At 37.6% G+C, this 22,600-nt stretch overlaps 1 protein-coding gene across 3 annotated transcripts; it reads right to left on the bottom strand.

Annotated features, from left to right (window-relative positions):
* Positions 1–10,081: 10,081 nt before the first annotated feature.
* Positions 10,082–21,174, bottom strand: LOC482454 (zinc finger protein 684). Of its 3 annotated transcripts, none has more exons than XM_038557737.1 (5): positions 21,029–21,174; positions 19,494–19,532; positions 15,279–15,405; positions 14,849–14,944; positions 10,082–11,642 (listed from the first exon to the last, which is right to left on the bottom strand). In XM_038557737.1, exons 2-5 carry the CDS (start codon positions 19,506–19,508, stop codon positions 10,738–10,740), a joined length of 1,143 nt encoding a protein of 380 aa, XP_038413665.1. In that variant the 5' UTR covers positions 19,509–19,532; positions 21,029–21,174; the 3' UTR covers positions 10,082–10,737. The 3 variants fall into 3 exon arrangements, with proteins under 3 accessions (XP_038413665.1, XP_038413666.1, XP_038413668.1); XM_038557738.1 differs by lacking the exon at positions 21,029–21,174 and adding an exon at positions 13,745–13,788 and having other exon boundaries at positions 14,849–15,036; positions 19,494–19,509; XM_038557740.1 differs by lacking the exons at positions 19,494–19,532; positions 21,029–21,174 and adding an exon at positions 13,745–13,788 and having other exon boundaries at positions 15,279–15,320.
* Positions 21,175–22,600: the final 1,426 nt, after the last annotated feature.

The following is a 22,600-nucleotide window of genomic DNA, read 5'->3' on the forward strand; positions in this document are numbered from 1 at the left end:
CGTGCGCGGAAGGAGCGCCCCGCCCAGATTTCCCAGGGTCCTCCAGGGACTCCACCTGAGACTACATTTCCCAGAAGGCTCATGGAGTTTTTGTCCCGAGAGCAGTAGGAGTTTCCTCTTCACCTGGTGGAGATTTCTGGTTGGGTGGCGCTTGAGCTTCATGGCCCAGGGCTCTGGTCATATTGAAGGCAAACGTGTACGGAATTTTTTATTTATTATTTTAGACGTGACATATAATAAGTATATGCCATATCGACACACAGCAAGTAGGAAACAGTAATTCATTAAAAGGAGTTGGTGTCTGAATAGATGTCCAAAGAGATAAAAGTTGATGAATTTGTGACTCACAGTCTTTTGACCGAATTAACTAGGCCTTCGACCTGTTGTATGCAGGAAAGAGCATTCGAACTGTTGTAAAGCTTTAAATCCAACAGAGAAAACATGTCCATCCTTGTACCCAAGTCTTGTGGTCCAACTGGAACAGCCAGACAAGCAGGGAGATGCTCTTCCAAGTTCACAGCCTCTTAGACCTTTTCTACTCCTACTTCTAGAATAACCTTCTCTAGGGAATAATATTTTTTGTATGATTCATAAATCTCTAATCAAGGACAAGGCTAATACAGTCATAAATCTGTTTTCTGAACTCTCCTTCACATGAATAATTGCCAACCCATTAAGGAATATTCTAACATAATAAAAGTAATCTCTGCATCTGTCAAATAAATAAATAAATAAATTAATTAATTAATTAAAAAACATATCTTGGCCAATTATAATTTCTTCTTTCATTTTCTTTCTTTTTTTTTTTCTAAAGATTTTATTTATTTATTAATGAGAGACACAGAGAGAGAGAGAGGCAGAGACACAGGCAGAGGGAGAAGCAGGCTCCATGCAGGGAGCCCGATGTGGGACTCGATCCTGGGACTCCAGAATCAGGCCCTGGGCTGAAGACAGGCGCTCAAGCACTGAGCCACCCAGGGATCCCTTCATTTTCTTTTTAAAAATAATTTAACTTCTTTTAGTGATACAGGAATAACATAAACAAGTTTTGTCAAATAATTTTAAAATATAAATTGTTCAGTGTATTAGAGCCCTGTTAAAAAGGGTTTTGTTTTTGTTTTGTTTTGTTTTGTTTTAGGCAGCCTAATTTTGAGTATGTTTCAAAGCTTTGGTTGTTGTTTTTAAAGACTTATTTATTTATTTGAGAGAGAGAGAGAGAGAACAAGTAGATGGAGAGGCGGAGGGAGAGAGAATTCTGAAGCGGACTCCCTGCTGAGCTGGGAGCCCCAGGGAGGGTTGGATCCCAGGACACTGAGATCATGACCTGAGCAGAAACCAGTAGTCTGCCACCATCTGAGCCACCCAGGCGCTCAAAAGTTTCTGGTTTTTTGTTTTGTTTTTGTTTGTTATGTCTTGCTATAAAGGAACATTGGCAAGAGGCCAATTTCAAGTTTCATTTAGGGAAAAGACTTTGTAAGTGGAAAACAGATGGATTACATAATCATTTTTAGTCAGCTACAGAAAGAGTATAACTGACAGGCATCAAGGTGGGGGAAACGGCTGATTTCTACAAGTCTTAATCCTATTAAAGTCATTTTAAAATTTCTTATTGGGAATGTTCATTTCTCCCAAAATTCTCCCAGAATGATCATTTCCACTGTAGTATGCAAAACAAAAACAAAACCCTTTCCCCAGACTAGGTTTGTGATATTTTCTCTTCTATAGGATTTTTAAAACCTTTTTCCCTCAACCCTGTGCACCCACCCTTTAAAAGAAAACATGTGGGAATGCCTGGATGGCTCAGCGGTTAAGCGTCTGCCTTTGGCTCAGGTCATGATCCTGGAGTCCCACATGGGGTTCCCTGCATGGAGCCTGCTTCTTCTCTGCCTGTGTCCCTGTCTCTGTCTCTGTCTCTGTCTCTCTCTCTCTCTCATAAATAATAAAATCTTTTAAAAAATAAATAAAATCGTTTTAAAAATTAAAAGAAAATATGTGTATACTGTTAGACATTACTGTAAGTATATTTTTAATATTCTTTCAACAAAAACATGTTGATCGAGCTATTGTTATGTACCACACATTGATTTAGATCTGTACTAATGAACAAAACATATAAAAATACTTGCCCTCATGGAGCTAGTGTTCTATTTTATTAGACACTAATGAATTTTTCTGAGGAACAGGATATTTCCCTGCAAATTACTTGGCTTATACTCTTCAAAAATATCAATATCATGAAAGATGTTGAAAGGCTGAGGAATTGTTTCAGATTAAAGGAATCTAAAGAAATATAATGCAGTGGGTAATCCTGGTTTGGATCCTGGACTGGAAAAAAACCAAATGGTTAAAAAGAACATCATTGGTTTAAATGCAGCGTAGTATCTTAGATTGGATCCTAGAACAGAAAAGGGACATTTGTGGAAAAACTAGACAAATATGAATAAAATCTGGAGTTAATAGTGATGTACCAGTGTTGCTTTCTTAGTTGTACTCCAATAACATGAGATGTTAACATTAGGGAAAATAGGTGAGGAGCATATGGGAGCTCTCTACTAGTTTTGAAGCTTTACTTTAAATCTAAAATTATTCCCAAATTAAAAAATTTATTTTAAAAAGAACATTATGGAGGGATGCATGGGTAACTCAGTCTCTTGACTTTGGCTGGGGTGGTAACCTTGGGGTTGTGGGATTGAGCCCCCAGCTGGGCTCCATGCTGGGTATGGAACCTGCTTGGGATTCTCTTTCCCTCTCCTTCTGCTCCTCTCCTCCTAAATTTTTTTTAAAAGAACATTATTGAGACAGTTGGAGAATTTTATGGATGACAGGTTAAATAATAGTATTGTATTAGAGGTAAATTTTTTTATGTTGATGGTTGAACCATGGTTATTTAACAGAATGTCCACATTCAAAGGAATGGAATGTTAGTGGACATCTGCTCAGCCCACTTCCTCCTTATTTCTTTTTTTTTTTAAGATTTTATTTATTTATTCATGAGAGATAGAGAGAGAGAGAGAGAGAGGCAGAGACACAGGCAGAGGGAGAAGCAGGCTCCATGCACTGGGAGCCCGATGTGGGATTTGATCCCGGGTCTCCAGGATCGCGCCCTGGGCTAAAGGCAGGCGCCAAACCGCTGCGCCACCCAGGGATCCCCCTCCTTATTTCTTCTTTTGGGAGACTGCACTGTTCCTATTACATGGGTTCTTGGTGATAACATAAATAAAGGTTTCTTGCACTCCTGCAAAGGGGTGAACATGTTATTCAATCTAGGCCAGGAATTTAAATATTTAATAGAGTGACTATATAGTCTGCTAGGTCTGCCATAACAAAATATGACAGAGAGGCTTAAACAATAGAGATTTATTTTCTCACAGTTCCAGAGACTGTAAGTCCAGTGTCTCAGTAGCTATGGCTTCTTCTGAGCTCTCTCTCCTTGGCTTGCAAATGATCTCCTAGCTGTATCCTCCCATGATCTTTCCTCTGCATGCATGTCAGTGTCCAAATTTCCTCTTCTTATAAGGACATCAGTCAGATTGAATTAGGGCCTACTCTAAAGACCTTATTTTAATTTAATTATCTATGTAAATATCTATCTCCAAATATGGTTACATTCTGAGGTACTGGGGTTATGCCTTGATCATATGAATGGGGGACAGTGGGTGGACCACAATTCTGCCCATAGTAGTAACAAAATGATGTTAGGTAATTATAGCTGAGTTATTCCAGAGGCAGCACTATTATAGAAAATCAGAATTTTTAAAAGTAAATCTGTTAAAGACTTTTTTATTCTTGAGAAATTGCATTTTAAGAAAGCCTATTTTTAGATATTTTTAGATTAGATACATTCCTAATATTAAGAGGGTCTTCAGTCTTTAGAATATATTATGCTTATTAAATGTGATTGAGTTCATTAGGATTGTTTGAGTTCATTAGAATTGTTTGAGTGGAGTCAGGATCAAGAGTTTACTTATTACAACCCCCAAATCTCACTGGATCAAGATTAAGATGTAAGATTAGGGCTCAAGTATTTATGTTTTGCACTTGCTACACATCCATTGCAAAACAGCATGAAGTTACTTGCTGTCACTCAAGACCCAGCTGGAGGAGTAGTTCCCATCTTGAACATTATCCTTTGGCATGCCAGAAGTAAATCCAGTTTTGAAGGGTCTTGTATCAGCCATTAAGTACTATAACTGAAATAATTCTTTGGTTTTGTTTATAATTCATGGGCCAGAACTAATCCCTTGGCATCATCCAAACATGGAAAAAATGGAAATTCAATCCTACTCAGTGCCTAAAAAAAAGTTAGAAACATTTGGCAAATGCATTAACTACTGGTCACCAAAAATTCAACTCATGTTCCCCTCTGAAGGCAAAATATTGTCACCCTCTTTCCAACAGAGAAACCCAAAAATTCTCATCCTGTCACAATACAAAACTCCCACGTTCAGGATTTCTGGGTTATGCACAATAGTGTTTAAATAAGAGGTGATAAATGGTAGTCTTTTTATGAAGTCCAGATATGGCCACTTGATCTTTGTGACCTAAAGAGACAAATTTCTGTATGTCACACAACTTGATTTGGCAGAGGGTACAGGGTACAGAATGATAAGAATATACACTCCCATGGTGAAAGATGACAAGTGGAAGAGACCACAGGTCCATTTTCATACTGAATACAACACTCCCTGCAGGGTGAGAAATGAGCCTTGTTTCGGTCTTGGTTCTCCTTTCTGGGAGTAGCTTTTACTAATTGTTGTTTGTTATTGTCCATTATTCTCCATAGGCCCTGGCTCTCTCTTTGAGCCCTAATCTTACATCTTAATGTTGATCCAGTGAGATTTGGCGGTTGTGATAATTAAACTGTTGACCCTGACTCCACTCAAACAATTCTAATTTTCCTTATGCATTATCCTCACCCCCATCCAAAAAGGGCTTTGGAGATTATGTCCTCCTTGTGTGGCTTTCTTAGCTCACTTTCTGTGTGGTCTGGGGCTCCAAGAGCTGTTTTAAATCTTGAAGAGTCACAGTCTCTTAGCTGAGTTGGAAGAGCATATGACTTTTGATCTTGGGGTCATGAGTTTGAGCCCTGTGCAGAGATTACTTAAAAAAAAAAAAAAAAAACTTCAAAGAATTCTTATTTAATAACTTTCCCTGAGTGGCTTCTGTCTCCTCATTGGACCACAATTGATACATATATTAAGTGAAAAAAATAAGCAAGATGCAAAACATTATGAAGTAATATGCTGTGTTTAAGATAAAAGAATATATAATAACATATGTATACGTGTTTAAAAGAAGAATATATAATAATAACATATATGTATGTGTGTGTGTGTGTGTGTGTGTGTGTGTAAGAACCTGGAATAAATCATAAATGAGTGAAGTGGCAATGGAATGGAGGAGATATAGTTTGACTTTTGAAGCTTGAAAATATTTGTTTAAAAATAAATAAGTATTGTTAGTAGAGATAATAAGTATTGTTAGTAGGGACAATCCCATTGTGGTCATGTTTTTAAAAAAAGAATCCTTGACTTTTAGAGACAGGTGTTGAAGTATTATGAATGTAATGACTGGTTTCTGTGATTCACTTAAAAAATTAATTTGAGAGTGAATGGATATTGGGAACAAATATAAAGAAACAGATTGGCCTCAAATTGCTGACTGTTGAAGTAGGAAGCAGGTACATGGATGGGAACTCATTATACTATTCCCTCTTTTTATGTGTATGTTTGAAAATTCAAGAAAAAGTAAATTAAATAGAAAAGAAAAAACAAAAACCCTAAAATTAAAATGCAAACAGAAGAAAATGAACCTAACTGCATATTAAATCAGTAACAAACATGCAAAGAAATGAAGAAATTTAAATAACTTTGAATCATGGTACAGAAAGCATACAATCCTGGGGCTGAAACTCCTCTCCCAGCTCCTGCCCCTCCTCAGAGAACCACCACAGTGTACTAAAGAAGTGCATAGAGGGCTCCAGAGTAGTGAGCAAAGGGCAGCTGAGTCGGTCAAGGTGGCAGGAAGTGTCCAGCGGTATGCTCTAGCTCACTGGAAATTAGAGGTTTTTAATTTGCAAAGGAATTTATTAAAGAATGGGTTGTCTGGGTGGCTCAGTTGGTTAAGTGTCGGATTCTTTATGTCAGCTCAGATCATGATCTCAGGGTTGTGAGATTGAGCCCCGCATTGGGCTCAGCACTGGGCATGGAGCGTGCTTAAGATTCTCTCTCTCCCCTCCCTCTCCAAATAAAAAGTAAAATAAAAAATTAAAGTACTTCTAGAAAAATTGCCTATCAATAATGTTAACTGCAAATGGGTTAAAATCACCTGTGATGAAGAATAACTTCCATTATGATAGGCAATTATTTATTTATGCCTTTGTTTACTTTCTATTTACCTTTTTTCTGCACCTTTCATCTTTCCTGATCACTGTTGGATTTATTACGTTTCTTTTTTTTTTAAGATTTTATTTATTTATTCATGAGAGACACAGAGAGAAAGAGAGAGAGGCAGACACAGGCAGATGAAGAAGCAGGCTCCATGCAGGGAGCCCGACGTGGGACTCGATCCCGGGTCTCCAGGATCATGCCTTGGGCTGAAGGCAGGTGCTAAATTGCCGAGCCACCTAGGCTGCCCTTAAGTTTTCATGATTCCTCTTTTCAGATACAGAAGTCACACATTCTATTTCTAGTTACTCTTAAAGATTTTTACATCTTAGAAGACCTAAAGGTTCTCCTTATCTTTTCGTAGAACATGAAGACTCTTAAACTCAGACTTTCCTTTTCCACTTTTTCTGTTTTCTTCATTAGATTTTTTTTATATTTGACTCTTAAAAATTAGCATGTGTGATATAACCAGAAAAATGAACAGTTTCATTGGGGGAGAAATGCCAATCCACCATCTATGTATAAATAAAGGAGAGAGAAGGCATTTTTGAGTATTCTTTTTATAGAATGAAAAAAGGAAAATCTTAAGGTATGACAAACTCTTAGAGGTGGGAAAAATCAAGGGATTTCTGAACTAAATTGTGTGTGGCTGTTTCAGCCAGAAGCACAAGTAGACTAGGGAGTTCTGGGAATCTGAGATGTTTGGATAGATCCAAGCATAGTTTTGGTCTTCTTGCCAAAATCTTGTACAGCCTAAGACAATGAGGTCAGCGACAAACGCTTCCCAGCAAGCCATTTATATTTGCCCAGTATTGGAAATAATTTTATCTTCTACTGTACTGTTACTTCCATGTAAAAGAGGGGGCAAAGTAATTTATGTAACCCAGATTATGGTACCCTGATATATTACAATCAAAACTCCCTTGTTTTATTCCTTTATTTCCAGAACAGATCATTGCACACTTCTTGCCACCTTGACTTACACAGCTGCTCTTTCAAGGGACCTCACATCATGCTGGCAACAGTAGAGCTCCCTGCTTCCTCCCTCCCCGTAGCCTTAAGTAGTTTAAATTTCTCAGATGAAAGGCACAGGCTTGGGGAAGGGAGATAGGATGGAATGGTAAAACTAAGTAGGGCAAAATGAGGATTTCATATAGAAAATGAGAAAATAGTTGAGCCAAGAAAAAGGCAAGTCCTGTAACTATAAATACCTAAAGAATTTCCTGCATAGCTGTCAAACTGATGCTGAAGACAATTCCAAAAGAAATAAGTTCCAAATTTTTTAGAACTGCAAGAGTGAAATCAGCATGTGGCCTCTTGAAATATTCGGGGTGTTGAAGAAAGAAGATATTCAAGGACACTTGCTAAAGATGGCAAAGCAGACTTTATTGCAATAGGTATAAGGACCGCTGTAATGGAATTTTATTTTTTAAGAGATTTTATTTATTTATTCATGAGAGACAGAGAGGCAGAGGCAGAGACAGAGGGAGAGGAGGAAGCAGGTTCCTCACGGAGCAAGGAGCCCGATGTGGGATTTGATCCCAAGACCCCAGGATCACACCCTGAGCAAAAGGCAGATGCTTGACCAACTGAGCCACCCAGGTGCCCCTGGAATGGAATTCTAGTCGGGTGGAGAGATTGGGCTCAACTGTGAATATAATTATGGGCAAATGGGAATTTACGACAAAGGAGTAGAGGCGAGGGTGATCAATGGATGGAAAATTACTAAGAGAAAACATCAGAGGTAGGGAGGATTCCGACTAAATCGATCTAACAGGAGTGGGCATGTATATACGTATGTATTTATTTATTAGAGAACATGTCTGCATGATATATATCTATATATCTATATCTATATATCTATATCTATATCTATATCTATATATATATATATATAGGGAGAGAGAGAGCACATGAGCAGGGGTAAAGGGAGAAGCAAACTCCTCACTGAGGATCCCTGAGTTGATCTCAGGACCCTGAGATTATGACCTGAGCCGAAGGCAGATATTTAACAGATATTAACTGGCTGAGCCACCCAGGTGCCCCTTGACCTAACAGGAGTCTTGCTGAAGAAAGGCCAGGCGATCAAACCTCACCTGATGGACTGTAAAGGGTAAGGAACCTGATCAGATATCTAGGGTAGGGAATTCTGGTTAAACTGACTTAGCAAGATTCTTGCTAAAACTAGATTTTACAAGGGAGTGCACAGAAGAGAAGGCCTAGAAAGTTCAGAAGCTTAACTAAAGTTGGGTCAAGCATAGAATTTTTGCCTCAGACAGGATTTAATTTAGTTCCTTGAGTTCCATCATGCTTCTTCCAAAAAGTACTTTCACTCATTTTTAATCATTACTCAACATTACTCTTCAAGAAAAAATGGCTAATGGAAGAAAAACATGCAACAGAGTTGTAACTCAGCTTAAACTTGAAAAGTCTTATTTCCAAATTTAGGTTCAGGTTGTTTTGTCACCACTCAAGAAAAGGCATAAGGGTTTTTGACATTATCAAAGAATACTGCAGACAGCAATAAAAACTCTAGCTTAAATAATGGCTGGTTCATCCTTTTAAGGGAGTATGTGTAACTTGCATAATTCACATTCCAATGAAGTTGCTTAACAGAGAAACTTGCTCTTTTCAACTTGATTAATGCTGCCTATGCTGTCACAAGGACGATTCCAGACACCCCTAAGAGCTAAACCTTTATCAATTTCTTTTTTTTTAATTTATTTTTTATTGGTGTTCAATTTACTAACATACAGAATAACCCCCCGTGCCCGTCACCCATTCACTCCCACCCCCCACCCTTCTCCCCTTCCACCACCCCTAGTTCGTTTCCCAGAGTTAGCAGTCTTTACGTTCTGTCTCCCTTTCTGATATTTCCCACACATTTCTTCTCCCTTCCCTTATATTCCCTTTCACTATTATTTATATTCCCCAAATGAATGAGAACATATAATGTTTGTCCTTCACCGACTGACTTACTTCACTCAGCATAATACCCTCCAGTTCCATCCACGTTGAAGCAAATGGTGGGTTATTTTAAGATTTGTATGGAATCAGAAAAGACCCCGAATAGCCAGGGGAATTTTAAAAAAGAAAACCGTATCTGGGGGCATCACAATGCCAGATTTCAGGTTGTACTACAAAGCTGTGGTCATCAAGACAGTGTGGTACTGGCACAAAAACAGACACATAGATCAGTGGAACAGAATAGAGAATCCAGAAGTGGACCCTGAACTTTATGGTCAACTAATATTCGATAAAGGAGGAAAGACTATCCATTGGAAGAAAGACAGTCTCTTCAATAAATGGTGCTGGGAAAATTGGACATCCACATGCAGAAGAATGAAACTAGACCACTCTTTCACCTTACACAAAGATAAACTCAAAATGGATGAAAGATCTAAATGTGAGACAAGATTCCATCAAAATCCTAGAGAAGAACACAGGCAACACCCTTTTTGAACTCGGCCATAGTAACTTCTTGCAAGATACATCCACGAAGGCAAAAGAAACAAAAACCTTTATCAATTTCTTACAGGAAAACAAAAACATACCCAAAACCTCACTCCCCCAAAGTTGCAAAGTATCATGACACCCAACTCTACTAAAATCAAATACAGATGGTACCCCTGTTAAACACCACTTGAGCTAAGCTTATATTTTATGTAGATACACCAAAGAAACGAACAGGAATATCTGAAGTGCAAATGTTTTATTTACAAACTTATTTAAATACTTATTCTCCTCAACTGAATACTTATCGTAATCCAGAATACAACTGCTTTTCCCTCTCATTTGGTGTCTTAAGTTGTTTGTTTTGCTGTTTACATACATAGGAAAATATCTTTTAACAAGTTTTATAATTGAAGAGGGGACTGAGATGCTGTAACACTGCCTTGCCCATTAAAAGTGCCAGCAAATGGATAGAGTTACTGAAATTAATATTTCATATTAAACCACATTTTGTCACTTGCATGTTGTTAGGATTGGAAGAAAAAAACATGCACTTCACCCTTGATTGATATAATTTAATGTAATACATAAACATTTTATACTCACACTTGTATAATTCCATAATTTTATAAAAATAAAAAAGTCAGAGATAATAAATGCAGTTTTCACAGATTCCTTGATGCTTACTAAGCTCTATGCTCTATTATTTACAAATAGATGTTTTCTGTGATCTTTTTCTGTAAAAACCTTATTATCACTTCCAGAACATGATTGACATTATTTTCTATGGAAATCTAGTCTTCCAACTCCATTCAAATTGGTGGATTTCTCACCATGAAATCTGTTTAATAAGACTTAATCTAATATTTAAGGCTTTATCATATTCACAACATAAATATTATGTATGAATTTTCTGATGTACAATAAGATTTGACTTCTGGGAAAATGCTTTCCCACATCTATTACATTCATAGGGCTTTTCTCCTGTATGAGTTATCTGATGTCTAAGGAGATGTGACTTCTTGATGAAGGCTTTTCCACATTCAATACACCCATATGGTTTCTCTCCTGTATGAATTCTTTGATGTGTAACAAGCACAGATGTGTTACCAAAGGCTTTGCCACATACAATACATCGGTAGGGTTTCTCTCCTGTGTGAAATCTAGAATGTTTATAAAGGGATGAGCTATACCTGAAGGTTTTCCCACATTCCTTACATTTAAATGAGTTCTCAAGTGTATGAGATTTCACATGTTGGGTAAAGGAGGAGTTCCAGGTGAATGACTTTCCGCACTCATGGCATTCATAAGGTTTCTCTCCAGTGTGAAGTCTCTGGTGGACTACCAGTTGTGCTTTATGCGTAAACGCTTTCCCACAATCGTTGCACACAAAGGGTCTCTCTCCATTATGGATTTTCTGATGAGTTGCAAGGTGAGCCTTCCTGCTATAGGCTTTCCCACAGTCACTGCATTCAAAGGGTTTTTTTCTTGTATGATTTTTTTCATGTCTAATGAAATGAAACTTCTTTTTGAAGGCTTTCCCACATTCGGTGCATTCATATGAGTTTTCTCCAGTATAACATCCATTATAATTAAGCAAGTCTAAAGTAGGTTGCAAACTCTTCCCATATGATTTACATTTATATGATTTTTTTCTTGTAGGATTAAGACTTGTGCTCATGTTATAATCATGGAGCCTTTCCATAGTCAGAATTTTATTGAATGTGAACAAAACTGAATTCAAAAAATTGTCTTTCTTTTCCTGGTGCTTTTCTGATTCACCAACAAGCATGTAATCAGCTTCTAAAAAGGAGTACAACAAAACATGCCTAGTTACTTTTTTCTACAACAATCTTAGAAACAAACATTATTTCAAATCTAGTATCTGATTCTGAAACAAACCCTGTATTTGCTTTGCTCCTGAGCTTTAAGAATAAAACTGCCAAAGAGGAAGTAGGATCAGATGATAGACAATAATGAGAATAGATGACCTATGGAAAGATAATGAAATAGACACAAGTCACAGTGAATAGGGCACAAGCATCGATACACAGTTATCTCACATGAAGAGATAGATCTCCCACTGTGGAGATCTGACCAATGGATGAGGTGACGAGGAAGGAGAGACTAGGGAGCTAAGCGAAAATAGCAGAGGAAAAATTAGATCTGGAGATGGCAGATCTAGAGTCCTCACCACTTCAGTCCTAGATTACCCTGGTGGGACAGCTCCCCATGTCCCTCATTCATATCTCTTTTTCCTCTTAATCACCTGGCACAATGGCAGTTACCTTCAGGAACATTCTAACATCTCTAGTCCTCTAACTCCAACCAAATCACAGATAAGACATGCCTTTAGACAGGGCTCCAACTCTCCAACAGCTGAGATTCATTCTCCCATGTACTTGTAAGCCCCGGCACAAAGTCAGTCTGCTTGCTATTGCTTTTGTTCTGTTTGTGTTTCTTATTTTGGGGAGTGAGGGGGAAAGCTCCTACATATGACCATTTGTCATATTTCCATTTGACAAGTACTGTTTTTACATTTTCATTCAATCTACCTAACAAACTAGTTCCCAAAAAGCTGCTGAAGTCACATTTTTTCATTCTCATCCTCAAAACCCTAAAAATCTCCAACCACGGGATCCCTGGGTGGCGCAGCGGTTTGGCGCCTGCCTTTGGCCCAGGGCGCGATCCTGGAGACCCGGGATCGAATCCCACGTCGGGCTCCCGGTGCATGGAGCCTGCTTCTCCCTCTGCCTGTGTCTCTGCCTCTCTCTCTCTCACTGCGTGCCTATCATTAAAAAAAAAAAAAAAAAATCTCCAACCACTTCTCCATTAAAAAGGGGAGGGCACCAGGCTGGCTCCGTCAGAGAAGCATGTGCCCTGTGATGTCAAGGTAATGCATTTGAATCCTAACACTGGCTGCAGAGATTGCTCAAATAAACAAATAAGCTTAAAAAAAAAACTAGGGAGAAGAGATTATATTCCCCACTCCTGAGATTTTTGCTTTCTTTGAATCATTCTCAGGAAACATAAAAAAGCCTCACTGAAAGAATAAGAAACATCCCTACAGTGGCTGACTTTATAACAGTAAATTAATGAAATGTTAATCAAATATCTGTTGTGTGCTCAGCAATGGTGTAAAAATTTAAAATGGTACAGGACTTTTTCTTCAGGGCATTATCACGAGAAAACATGCCTTTAAAGCCACAGGGTTAAAAAAAAAAAAAAAAAAACTAAGAGAATATATATCAAGTTTTTATGATAGAGTCATAGGAGGCTCCAAGAAAGTAGAGATTAATCTAGGCTGGAGTTGCCATGAAAGAGAAGATTGAATTCAGACTTAATAGCATGTTAGGCTTAGTTAGGTAGAGCACATCAGCATCAAAAGAACTGATGCTCAGAAGAAAATCATGTACAAAGTTTGCTAAAGAGCCCAATTGCCATGGCATAGGGAAAAGATGGACCATTCTGGTTAAATAAAATGGAATCACACTAAAGAGGGCCTTAAAAGCCATTTATATATCACAATACAAGGTATAAGGAAATAATTTGTGTTAGGAGAGTAACAAGGAAAATGTAATGATTTGGATACATCTTGCAGGAACATCTAAGATAAACCAGAAAAAGAATGGAATTGGCAATATAGAATCATGAACAGTCTAGACATCACATCAGAAGTTAAAATTCATTTGGTCTATGTCATTAGAAGTTGGGATCCTAAGGGACCTAAAATACACTTAATTTGTGTCTTAATCACTTAAAATACATGTCTCTTATGGGGTCTGTGGAAAAATAAAATTTTATTTTATTATCAGTCTTGTACAACTGGTAGTTGAAATCATAGGTAATAAGTCATAATAGGATTTAAGGAGACATCCTTGAGAGAAAAAAGCTAAGTTGCTTACCATAGTGATTTGGAGATTGCAAAGCGGCAGGCCAGTCATTACACCTTTATTATAATGTAAACAGAAACATGAAGGTAGAATACTGAATAATGGTTACTACAAAAATAAAAAAAAAACGATGAAGGCCAGGGAGGGAAGAGTATGGGAATGGGAAACTGGAGAGGCAGAGATGCCACAGGGAGCACAAAGAAAACCATGTTAGTTCTTCAGAGGGATGTAATTTCCAAGGGAGCTACTGTGAAAGAAGTTCTGAAGGTAGCCATGAAGGCAAGAAGCAAATGGAGAAGGAGTAAGTGAGGGTGAGCGCAGATTAGTAAGGAACCAACTCAAATGAAGCTGGGGAATTTCCAAGTGACATCAGTATTACCAAGTGAAGCAGAGATGCACAATAAGGTAGATACCACAAGTCAGCAGTAGACTAAAGATGACCAATGGTGGGAAACACAGGTAGGGTATATGCTATACGAAGAGAAGACTTTTTTTTGAAAAGGGGAAATAATTAGAGCATAATGTTACTAAAGTTTTGAAATAAAAACCAACATATACTGAACACTTACTATATGCCAACTATTTGAAGGGTTTTACATGTATTAACTCGTATAATCTTTAAGAGAAACCAGAGGTGAGGATTAACATTATCCCTGTTTTATAAATAAAGTTGTGCTACAAAATAATTAGGTTAGATATTGACTGGTGGAGTAAGACTTCAAACCCACACGACCTGACTACCTTACAAGAACCAGATGTTTGGAAAACAACTGTGAATACACCAAGGAAGGAAGAAGAATGAGGATTACACGAATTGAAAGAACAAAGGAAGGACCGACATGGAACAGGAGGTGCAGGGAGCCAGGGCACAGGGGAGAGGGATATCCCTCCATACAAGAGCTGGCAAAGAGAAAGAGCAGCTATGTGGGCAGTGACAGCGAAGGTGTCATCTGGGGATCTGACGATATTATGTCAAGTGCACCCAGTCACTTCCAAAGGTGTGGGGCTTTTAAGAGGTGCTTCCTGAAAGAGTTGCTTTAAAGGTACCTGTCCCTCACTGATCAACTGGAATCTCAATTCCAAGGACTCTCATCTGCCTGGTTTTCTTTCACTTACCTGGATAGTGCCAACATGGCTGCTCTCTCTCTGCCATCCATGGCTCTTGTCCTTGCTCTGCCTTGAAGATCACTTTTGTTTTGGTAACTGGGTCCCCTGTTCATGAGAAACAACACAGAACTGGAGACAAAGTGCTAGAGACAAACGACTACCTCACAATTCAGGTCTGCCTCCTTGAGTCTCAGGGCCTGGAAAGAATGACAAACAGACTTTAGAACAGAAAAGACCCTGTTCCTCCATTTGGGAGGTAGAAGCATAAACACACTATCTGTTTATGCATGATCTCAAAGGGGATTAAGAATCTGTGACCACTAACATTCAGGGCTGAATTTAGGAAAGCTTCAGAATGTCCACAGCTTCCACAAGTCCTAAGGGAAGGGCACTTATGAGTATATTCTTAAACTGAAGAGTTATCACCCACTGTCCTTACCCACTGAGATGAGGTTTCTAAAGTTCTCCAGCATCACATCCCAATACAAGGTTCTCTGATCACAGTCAAGCAGCTGCCATTCGTCTGGGGTGAAGTCCACAGCCACATCCTGGAATGTCACTGATCCCTGTAACAGCATATTGATCTTCAAACTACAGTGTGCATAATTTGGGGACTTGCAAGAGAATCATGGCAGCCTCTTATGATTATATCATATTTATTGTTGAGTTTTTAAAAAGTTATATATGATAAGTTTTATATGCTTGACTCAGAAATAGACTTTGTGATAGAAACAAAAATGACAAAAAAAAAAGAAAGAAAGAAACAAAAATGACATTAAAAATATTCACTAGTGTCAGGACAATTCAACTGGGTAAAGAATGGTCTTTTTTTTTTTTTTAAAGATTTTATTTATTCATTCACGAGAGACAGAGAGAAAGAGAGAGATAGAGGGAGGCAGAGACACAGGCAGAGGGAGAAGCAGGCTCCATACAGGGAGCCTGATGTGGGGCTCGATCCCGGTACTCCAGGATCACGCCCTGCGCTGAAGGCAGGCGCTAAACCACTGAGCCACCCAGAGATCCCCAAGAATAGTCTTTTTAACAAATGGTGTTGGGTCAGCTAAATAGCCACATGCAAAAGAATGAAACTAGATCCTCTTCACACATACAAACACCTCATATTATATGTGAAAATAAACTAAAGGTGGATCAGAGACCTATATGCAAGAGCTAAAACTATAAAATTATTAGAAGAATACACAGGAGTACATCTTTCTGATCTTGGATTAGGCAGTGGTTTCTTAGACATGACAGGAAGTATAAGTGACTAAAGAAAAAACAGATAAAATGGAAATCATCAAATTTAAACTTTGTGCTTCAAAGGACAGCATCAAGAAAGTGAAAAGACAACCCACAGAATGGGATAAAATATGTTCACATCATAAACCATGAGAGGAGACTTGTATCTAGAATATTTTTTTAAAAAATTATTTTTTTAACTAACTTGAATTTATTTTTTTAATTTTTTTATTTAAAAAAAATTTTTTTTATTGGAGTTCAATTTGCCAACATATAGCATAACACCCAGTGCTCATCCCATCAAGTGCCCCCCCAGTCACCTCCACCCCCTGCCCACCTCCCTTTCCACCACCCCTTGTTTGTTTCCCAGAGTTAGTTAGGAGTCTCTCATGTTCTGTCTCCCTTTCTGATATTTCCCACTCATAAAAAAAAAAATTCTTACAACATAACAATAAAAAGATAACTCAACTTAAAAATGGGCAAAATATTTGAACAGACTTTCTCCAAAGACACACATGGTCCATAAGCACGTATAAAGATGCTCAACATTATTAGTAAACACAAATCAAAACCACAATGAGATATCACTTCACACCCACTATGATGGTTAAAATCAAAGATGCACAATGACATGTGGTAATAAGGATGTGGAGAAACTGGAACTCTCATACATTGGTAATGGGGTTGTAAAATGGTGCAACTATGGAATACGGTTTTAGAGTTGTTCAAAATGTAAACTACTGAGCTACCATATGACCCAGAATTCCTCCTAAGTATACACCCAAGAAAGTTGAAAATATATGTCCACATAAAAACTTGTACACAAATGTTCACAGAGAAATATTCATAACAGCCAAAAGTGAAAACAATATGAGTATCCATAACTGATGAATAGATGGATAAACAAAATGAGGTATATCCATATAATGTAATATCATTTGGGATACATATAACATCAATGACCCTTGAAAATATTGTGCTAGGTTAAAGAAGATGGTCAAAAAAGATCACATGTTGGGACACCTGGGTGATCTCTGCCTTTGGCTCAGGGCGTGATTCCAGAGTTCCAGGATCAAGTCCCACATCAGACTTCCTGCATGGAGCCTGCTTCTCCCTCTGCCTATGTCTCTGCGTCTCTCTCTCTCTCTCTGTCTCTCTCTCTCTGTCTCTCATGAATAAATAAAATCTTTAAAAATATCTAATTTATATAAAAAAAGATCACATATTATATTGTCCTAGTTACATTAAATGTTCAGAAAAGGCAAATCCATAGAAATAGAAAACAAATTAGGGCTGAGAGATGAAAGAAACAAGGAATGACTGCTAATATGGGGTTTCTTTTGAGGGTAATGAAAATATTCTAAAGTTAGATGGTGGAGATGGTTTTACAATTTGTGAGTAGACTAAAAACCATTGAGCTGTATATACTTTAATGGGTCAATCTGTACTATTTTAATTATGTCTCACTAAAATTATTTAAAATATTTCTTATTTGTCCTTCATTCATTTACTCATAAAATGTTTAATAAGGACTTATCAGACATTGCACTAGTGATACAAAAAAGAAGAAAGGTATTACTGGTCTCAGAGATCTTACAATCTGTAAAACACTACAAAGTAAATACGTAAGTTAGAAGGGCTATAAGGTTAACATGTCAGACTCATATGACCATAACAAAATAGAAAATGGCGTTTTTTAACATGATAAAAATATATCCTCTCAACCATAAAGCCAAAATCATATTTAACTAACGTAAGCTGAAATTAAAAAGGCATGTAACTACATGTCTATCATGGAGATAGTTAAAACCACATAGAACAGGGGTCAGCAAACTACAATCCATGTACTGACCTGCTGTTTTTGTACAAAAAATGTTACTGGAACATTTACACCCATTCATTTACTTCAACTCCAAAGTCAGAGTTGCATAGTTGTCACAGAGGCAGTATGGCCTTCAAGCCTAAAATATTTACTATCTGGCCCTTTAAAAAGTTAGAAGACTAGTTAGGGTTTGTCTTATGAATGCATAGATAGTTCAGTATTAAGAAATGTATTAGAAATTCTCTAAAATTGCTATATTAAAGAAGACAAAATATATTATTTTACCAATAGGCATTTTGAAACATTTATGAAGCAAAAAGTTCCCAATTTATGAAAACAATCTTAACAAGCTAAAGTCTTTTAACTTGATTAAAAACAACAAAAAAACAAAACAAAACCCAACTATCTACCGAAATACAACAGGAAACAATGAAACCCTGGAACTATTCCCATTAAAATTGGAACAAAAAAGATATTGGCTAGTAATTACACCTGAAAATTATAGTTCCTAGAAGTCCTGTCCATTGCAATAAGACAAGATAAAAAATTGAAGACATATATATTGAGCAGTAAGAAACAAAACTCCATTTGAAGAGTATATGACTGTCTATCTAGAAAATCTAAGAACCACTTAAAAACATCTTGGACTTAATAAGAGTTCTGTAAGTTGACAAAAAGTCAAATAGATAAATGCATATTTTCCTATACACCAAAATAGCCAATTAGAAAATATAATGAAAAAAGATTCATCCCATTCTCAACAGCAACTTAAACCAAAAGAGTAAATTTTACAAGAAATGTACAGAAATTATAATAATAAATCTATAAAAATGTAAAGAAGGACTTGTATGAAAGATTAAATGGAGAATACATTATTGAAAACTCATGAATTCTCTAAAAATTAATGTAAAAGTATACTGCAATCACAATTATAACACCTAATATACCCCATTTATAGAGACTGACAAGCTGATTCTAAAATTCACACGGAAAAAAAAATAAAATAAAATAAAATAAAATTCACACGGAAGACAAGATGCTGGAGCATACCAGGAGATGCTGGAAAAGGTACAAAGTTTACATATGGGTCCAGAAGAATATAAGAAAGGCTATGTACTTGAACTTACAAATTAAGTTCAAATAGTGCTGCTTGTTGGCACTATGTTCTCTGCTTACTCTGGGAAACACTTTAAGGAAGTCAAAGGAAATCTGATGTTAAATTTATCACAGGGTTGTTGCTGTGAATGTTATTTTTAATATTATCTCTATGAACACCCATTTTAAGATATATTTTTCAAAGAATTGAATCAGGAATATCTTTACTTATCTGAGGAATTGTTTTTGCTTCATCTTCACAGATAATACCAATACTTTTAAGTGGCTATCAATTTCCTGTGATTGCTATAAAGACTGGGTCCACATATGCAACTCAAATCTATTCCAACTATGTGCAGCCCCTGTGACCTGGATATCAACTTAATCAAATTTTCTAATGGACATGATCTATTCAATCCACATTTTTCCCTGTCTTTACATTTCCTTTTTAAATAGATTTTTGTGGGATTTAAATGACTAAATAAATGGATACCTTACCTGGAAGCTGATCATTTTCTGCAGCTCTTACACAGAAATCTATGAAAGTAAAAATGGGAAAAAGAATAGAAAGGCATGAAAAACTAGAAAGAATGTAGAAAACAAGCACTATCAGAAAAGAAGGACTCACATTGCAGTTTCAGTAAATGCCACCTAGTGGGAGAATGAGGATTCTAGGCGATGTCAGAAAAGTCCATATTTTATAAACACCAAATTTGACTGGTGATTCTGTTATGAATATATGAAGGTAGGATAAGTGTTGTACATTTCTGTCCTGCTGATCTAACAGCGAGCAGTTAATCTCTGAACCAGGGACATTTTTTTCCTCCCAAAAATTTATCCTAAGAAAATAATAACAAATGAGTTAAAAGACTAACTAAAAGCCTGGTCTCTGAAACTCAGTAGTTCTGGAAATCTCTGCCCTGAAGCTGGGATAAGAAAGCTCAAGTTAGGTTGGGTTTTCTTGAGAAGGCTGGACCAGGATTTTTTTTTAAGCTGGAGCATGTTCAGTTTAAACTCTAAACCTGTCCCCTCCCTGGAAATTCACCGTCTCCTAAGAGAGCAGTATTGGTTTTTAGAAATTCCAACCAGCAAAACTGGGGGCATAGAAAGACTAAAATATGCAAAAGGGACTCCCAACTTTATTTACAGTGTTCACTGGAAGATCTGCAGATTCAAAGAGACTCTTAAAAAAAAAAAAAAAAAGACTACAAATCCAAATTTACTTAGCATTCATTGCTCAAATATTTCAGAAGGAGAATAAACTCAACTCTTTTTGCAGGGTGCTATTTTGCAAAAAAGAATAAATTTGGAGCAAAGCATAAGGAATACAGTCAATGATACTGTAATAGTGAAATAAGGGGGGGGGTACAGATGGTAAGTACACTTGTGGTGAACATAGCACAATGTATAAACTTGTCAAATCAGTAAGTTGTACACCTGAAACTAATGTACCATTGTGTGTCAACTATGCTCAAAAAAAAAAAAATCTGGTGAGAACTCATCTGGGTCTGAATCTCAGCTCTTCCATTTACTAAGCCTTCAGTATAAAGCAAGTACTTTAAGCTCTCTCAGCTTCAGTTAATTCATATGCAAAATGGAGAGAACACTTCAGATTATTGTTGTGAAAATACACAAATAGCAGTTTCGCTAGAAAAGCTTTCTTCCTAGATCCCTTTGAATGGTTTAATACTACCTTTTGCAAGCTCTGGTAGGGCCAACGATGTTCTTGCAACCAGAAAAGGTAACAGCCTGATGCACATGCTCCTACACAGTGACCTCTACCTACTGGAGCAGGAATGCAAACTGAGTCTGTCCCAGCCCACCCGGAATCTGGGAATCCAATGAGTGGCAGTCAGACCCTCCTCTTGCTTTCTCTGAAGTACTCCAGAATTGCACAGGACCCACACGCCCAAACACCAAATCGCCGCACGTGGGGGTTGAGAAGTTTTGTCTTCGGCTTGGTAAGCCAATAAACTGGTCTCTGTCTTTCTCCCCGCCCTTCCCGTCCGTCCCCAGGCTCCGCAGAGTCATACCTGCCAGCCTTTCACCGCCACGCTCCCAGCTTTGCTTCTAAGAGATCAGGTTACAGAGATCTCCTAGAGACTCGCGGCTAGAGCCGCACGCTCCCTTCACTCCGCGCAGCTCGGAAGGTTACGGAATACCGGCTGCCGCCCCACTGCGCATGTGCGGAAGTAAGTGACGCCCAGGTTCCCAGGTCCCTCCGCGGTGCGGCTAGTCATAGGGGACTACATTTCCCATAAGGCCTGTGAGCTCGTTTCCGGAAGGCGTCAGAGCATCTGCCTCTTAGGGAGGAGATTCCTGGGTTGGTATCTCTGGGGCTTCCCTGAGAACCATGCTTATTTGTAAAAGGGAGGTGTATATAGGATTTTAGTTTAAAAATATAAAAGACATCAGAATTTTTAAAACAAGAAAATCTAAATCAATGGTGTAAAATAATAATCTACCCTTAGTTCAGTTTCTTCTAGCAATGCTCCAGTTTAGGTCCCAACAAAGGAAATAAAGAGGACCCAAGAAAGACGACTGAGAGAGGATAATGTGTGAGACAGACTTAAAAGTAGAAGAGTTTGGATCTGCAAAATCGAGGGAAGAAAATGTTTCAAGATGTGGAGAGTGATCCACTGTGTTAAATGCTATTGATGAATCAAGTAGGATGATAACTAAGACTTGACCATTGGGTTTAGCATGGTGGAGACTGTTAAAACATGCCGTTTTGGTGTAGTGTTAGAAGTTTGATTAAATCTGATAAGGATTTTATAAGAGTTGGATAAAAGAATGGGAGAAAGTGTACAAAGCAAATATAGAAAGTACTTGTAAGATGTTTGGCTTTATTTTTATTTTTTTTATTTTAGATGTTTGGCTTTTTAAAGAAAAAGATAGCTGTCGTTGCATATGGATTTTGGGTCCAGAATTTTTTTTTAAGCTGGAAGAAATTATGTATGCTAACTGAAATGATAGAGTAGAGGAGGAAATTGACAATACAGGAGACATAAGACGATTGCAGGAAGAAAGTCCTTCAGGAGAAAGGGGGTGGAATCCAGTACACAACAGAAGGATAAGTTGTAAGTATGGACCACTCATGGATTGAAATAAAAAGAGAGGCAGAATTTATAGGTTACAGACACAGATAGGCATACAGATTTGTTAGTAGGAGAATGAGGATGTCCTTTTCTGAGTGCTTCTGTTTTCTTAGTGAAATAGGAAGCTGAAAAATGAAGATAGGGAAGGTATTGGACATTTGAGAAAAGAAATACTCTATTACATTGATTCTAATACACTTTTCATATTTTAACATATGTGAAATTGCTGTCTTACAAATGTTGCCATGCCATTGTTTAACTGGAGCATTTTTTTCTTTTTTTAGAGTATATGAAATATTTATGTACCTTATAATCAATGGCATCTGAGATTCTAATGTTAGTTATTTAGGAATGTGGGAGCATGAATAGATTAAGGAAATATAGGGGATCCCTGGGTGGCTCAGCGGTTTAGCGCCTGCCTTTGGCCCAGGGCTCCATCCTGGAGTCCCGGGATGGAGTCCCACGTTGGGCTCCTGGCGTGGAGCCTGCTTCTCCCTCCTCCTGTGT

The sequence above is a fragment of the Canis lupus genome, chromosome 15 (assembly GCF_011100685.1).
Source record: "Canis lupus familiaris isolate Mischka breed German Shepherd chromosome 15, alternate assembly UU_Cfam_GSD_1.0, whole genome shotgun sequence".
In the NCBI taxonomy this organism is placed as follows: Eukaryota; Metazoa; Chordata; class Mammalia; order Carnivora; family Canidae; genus Canis; species Canis lupus.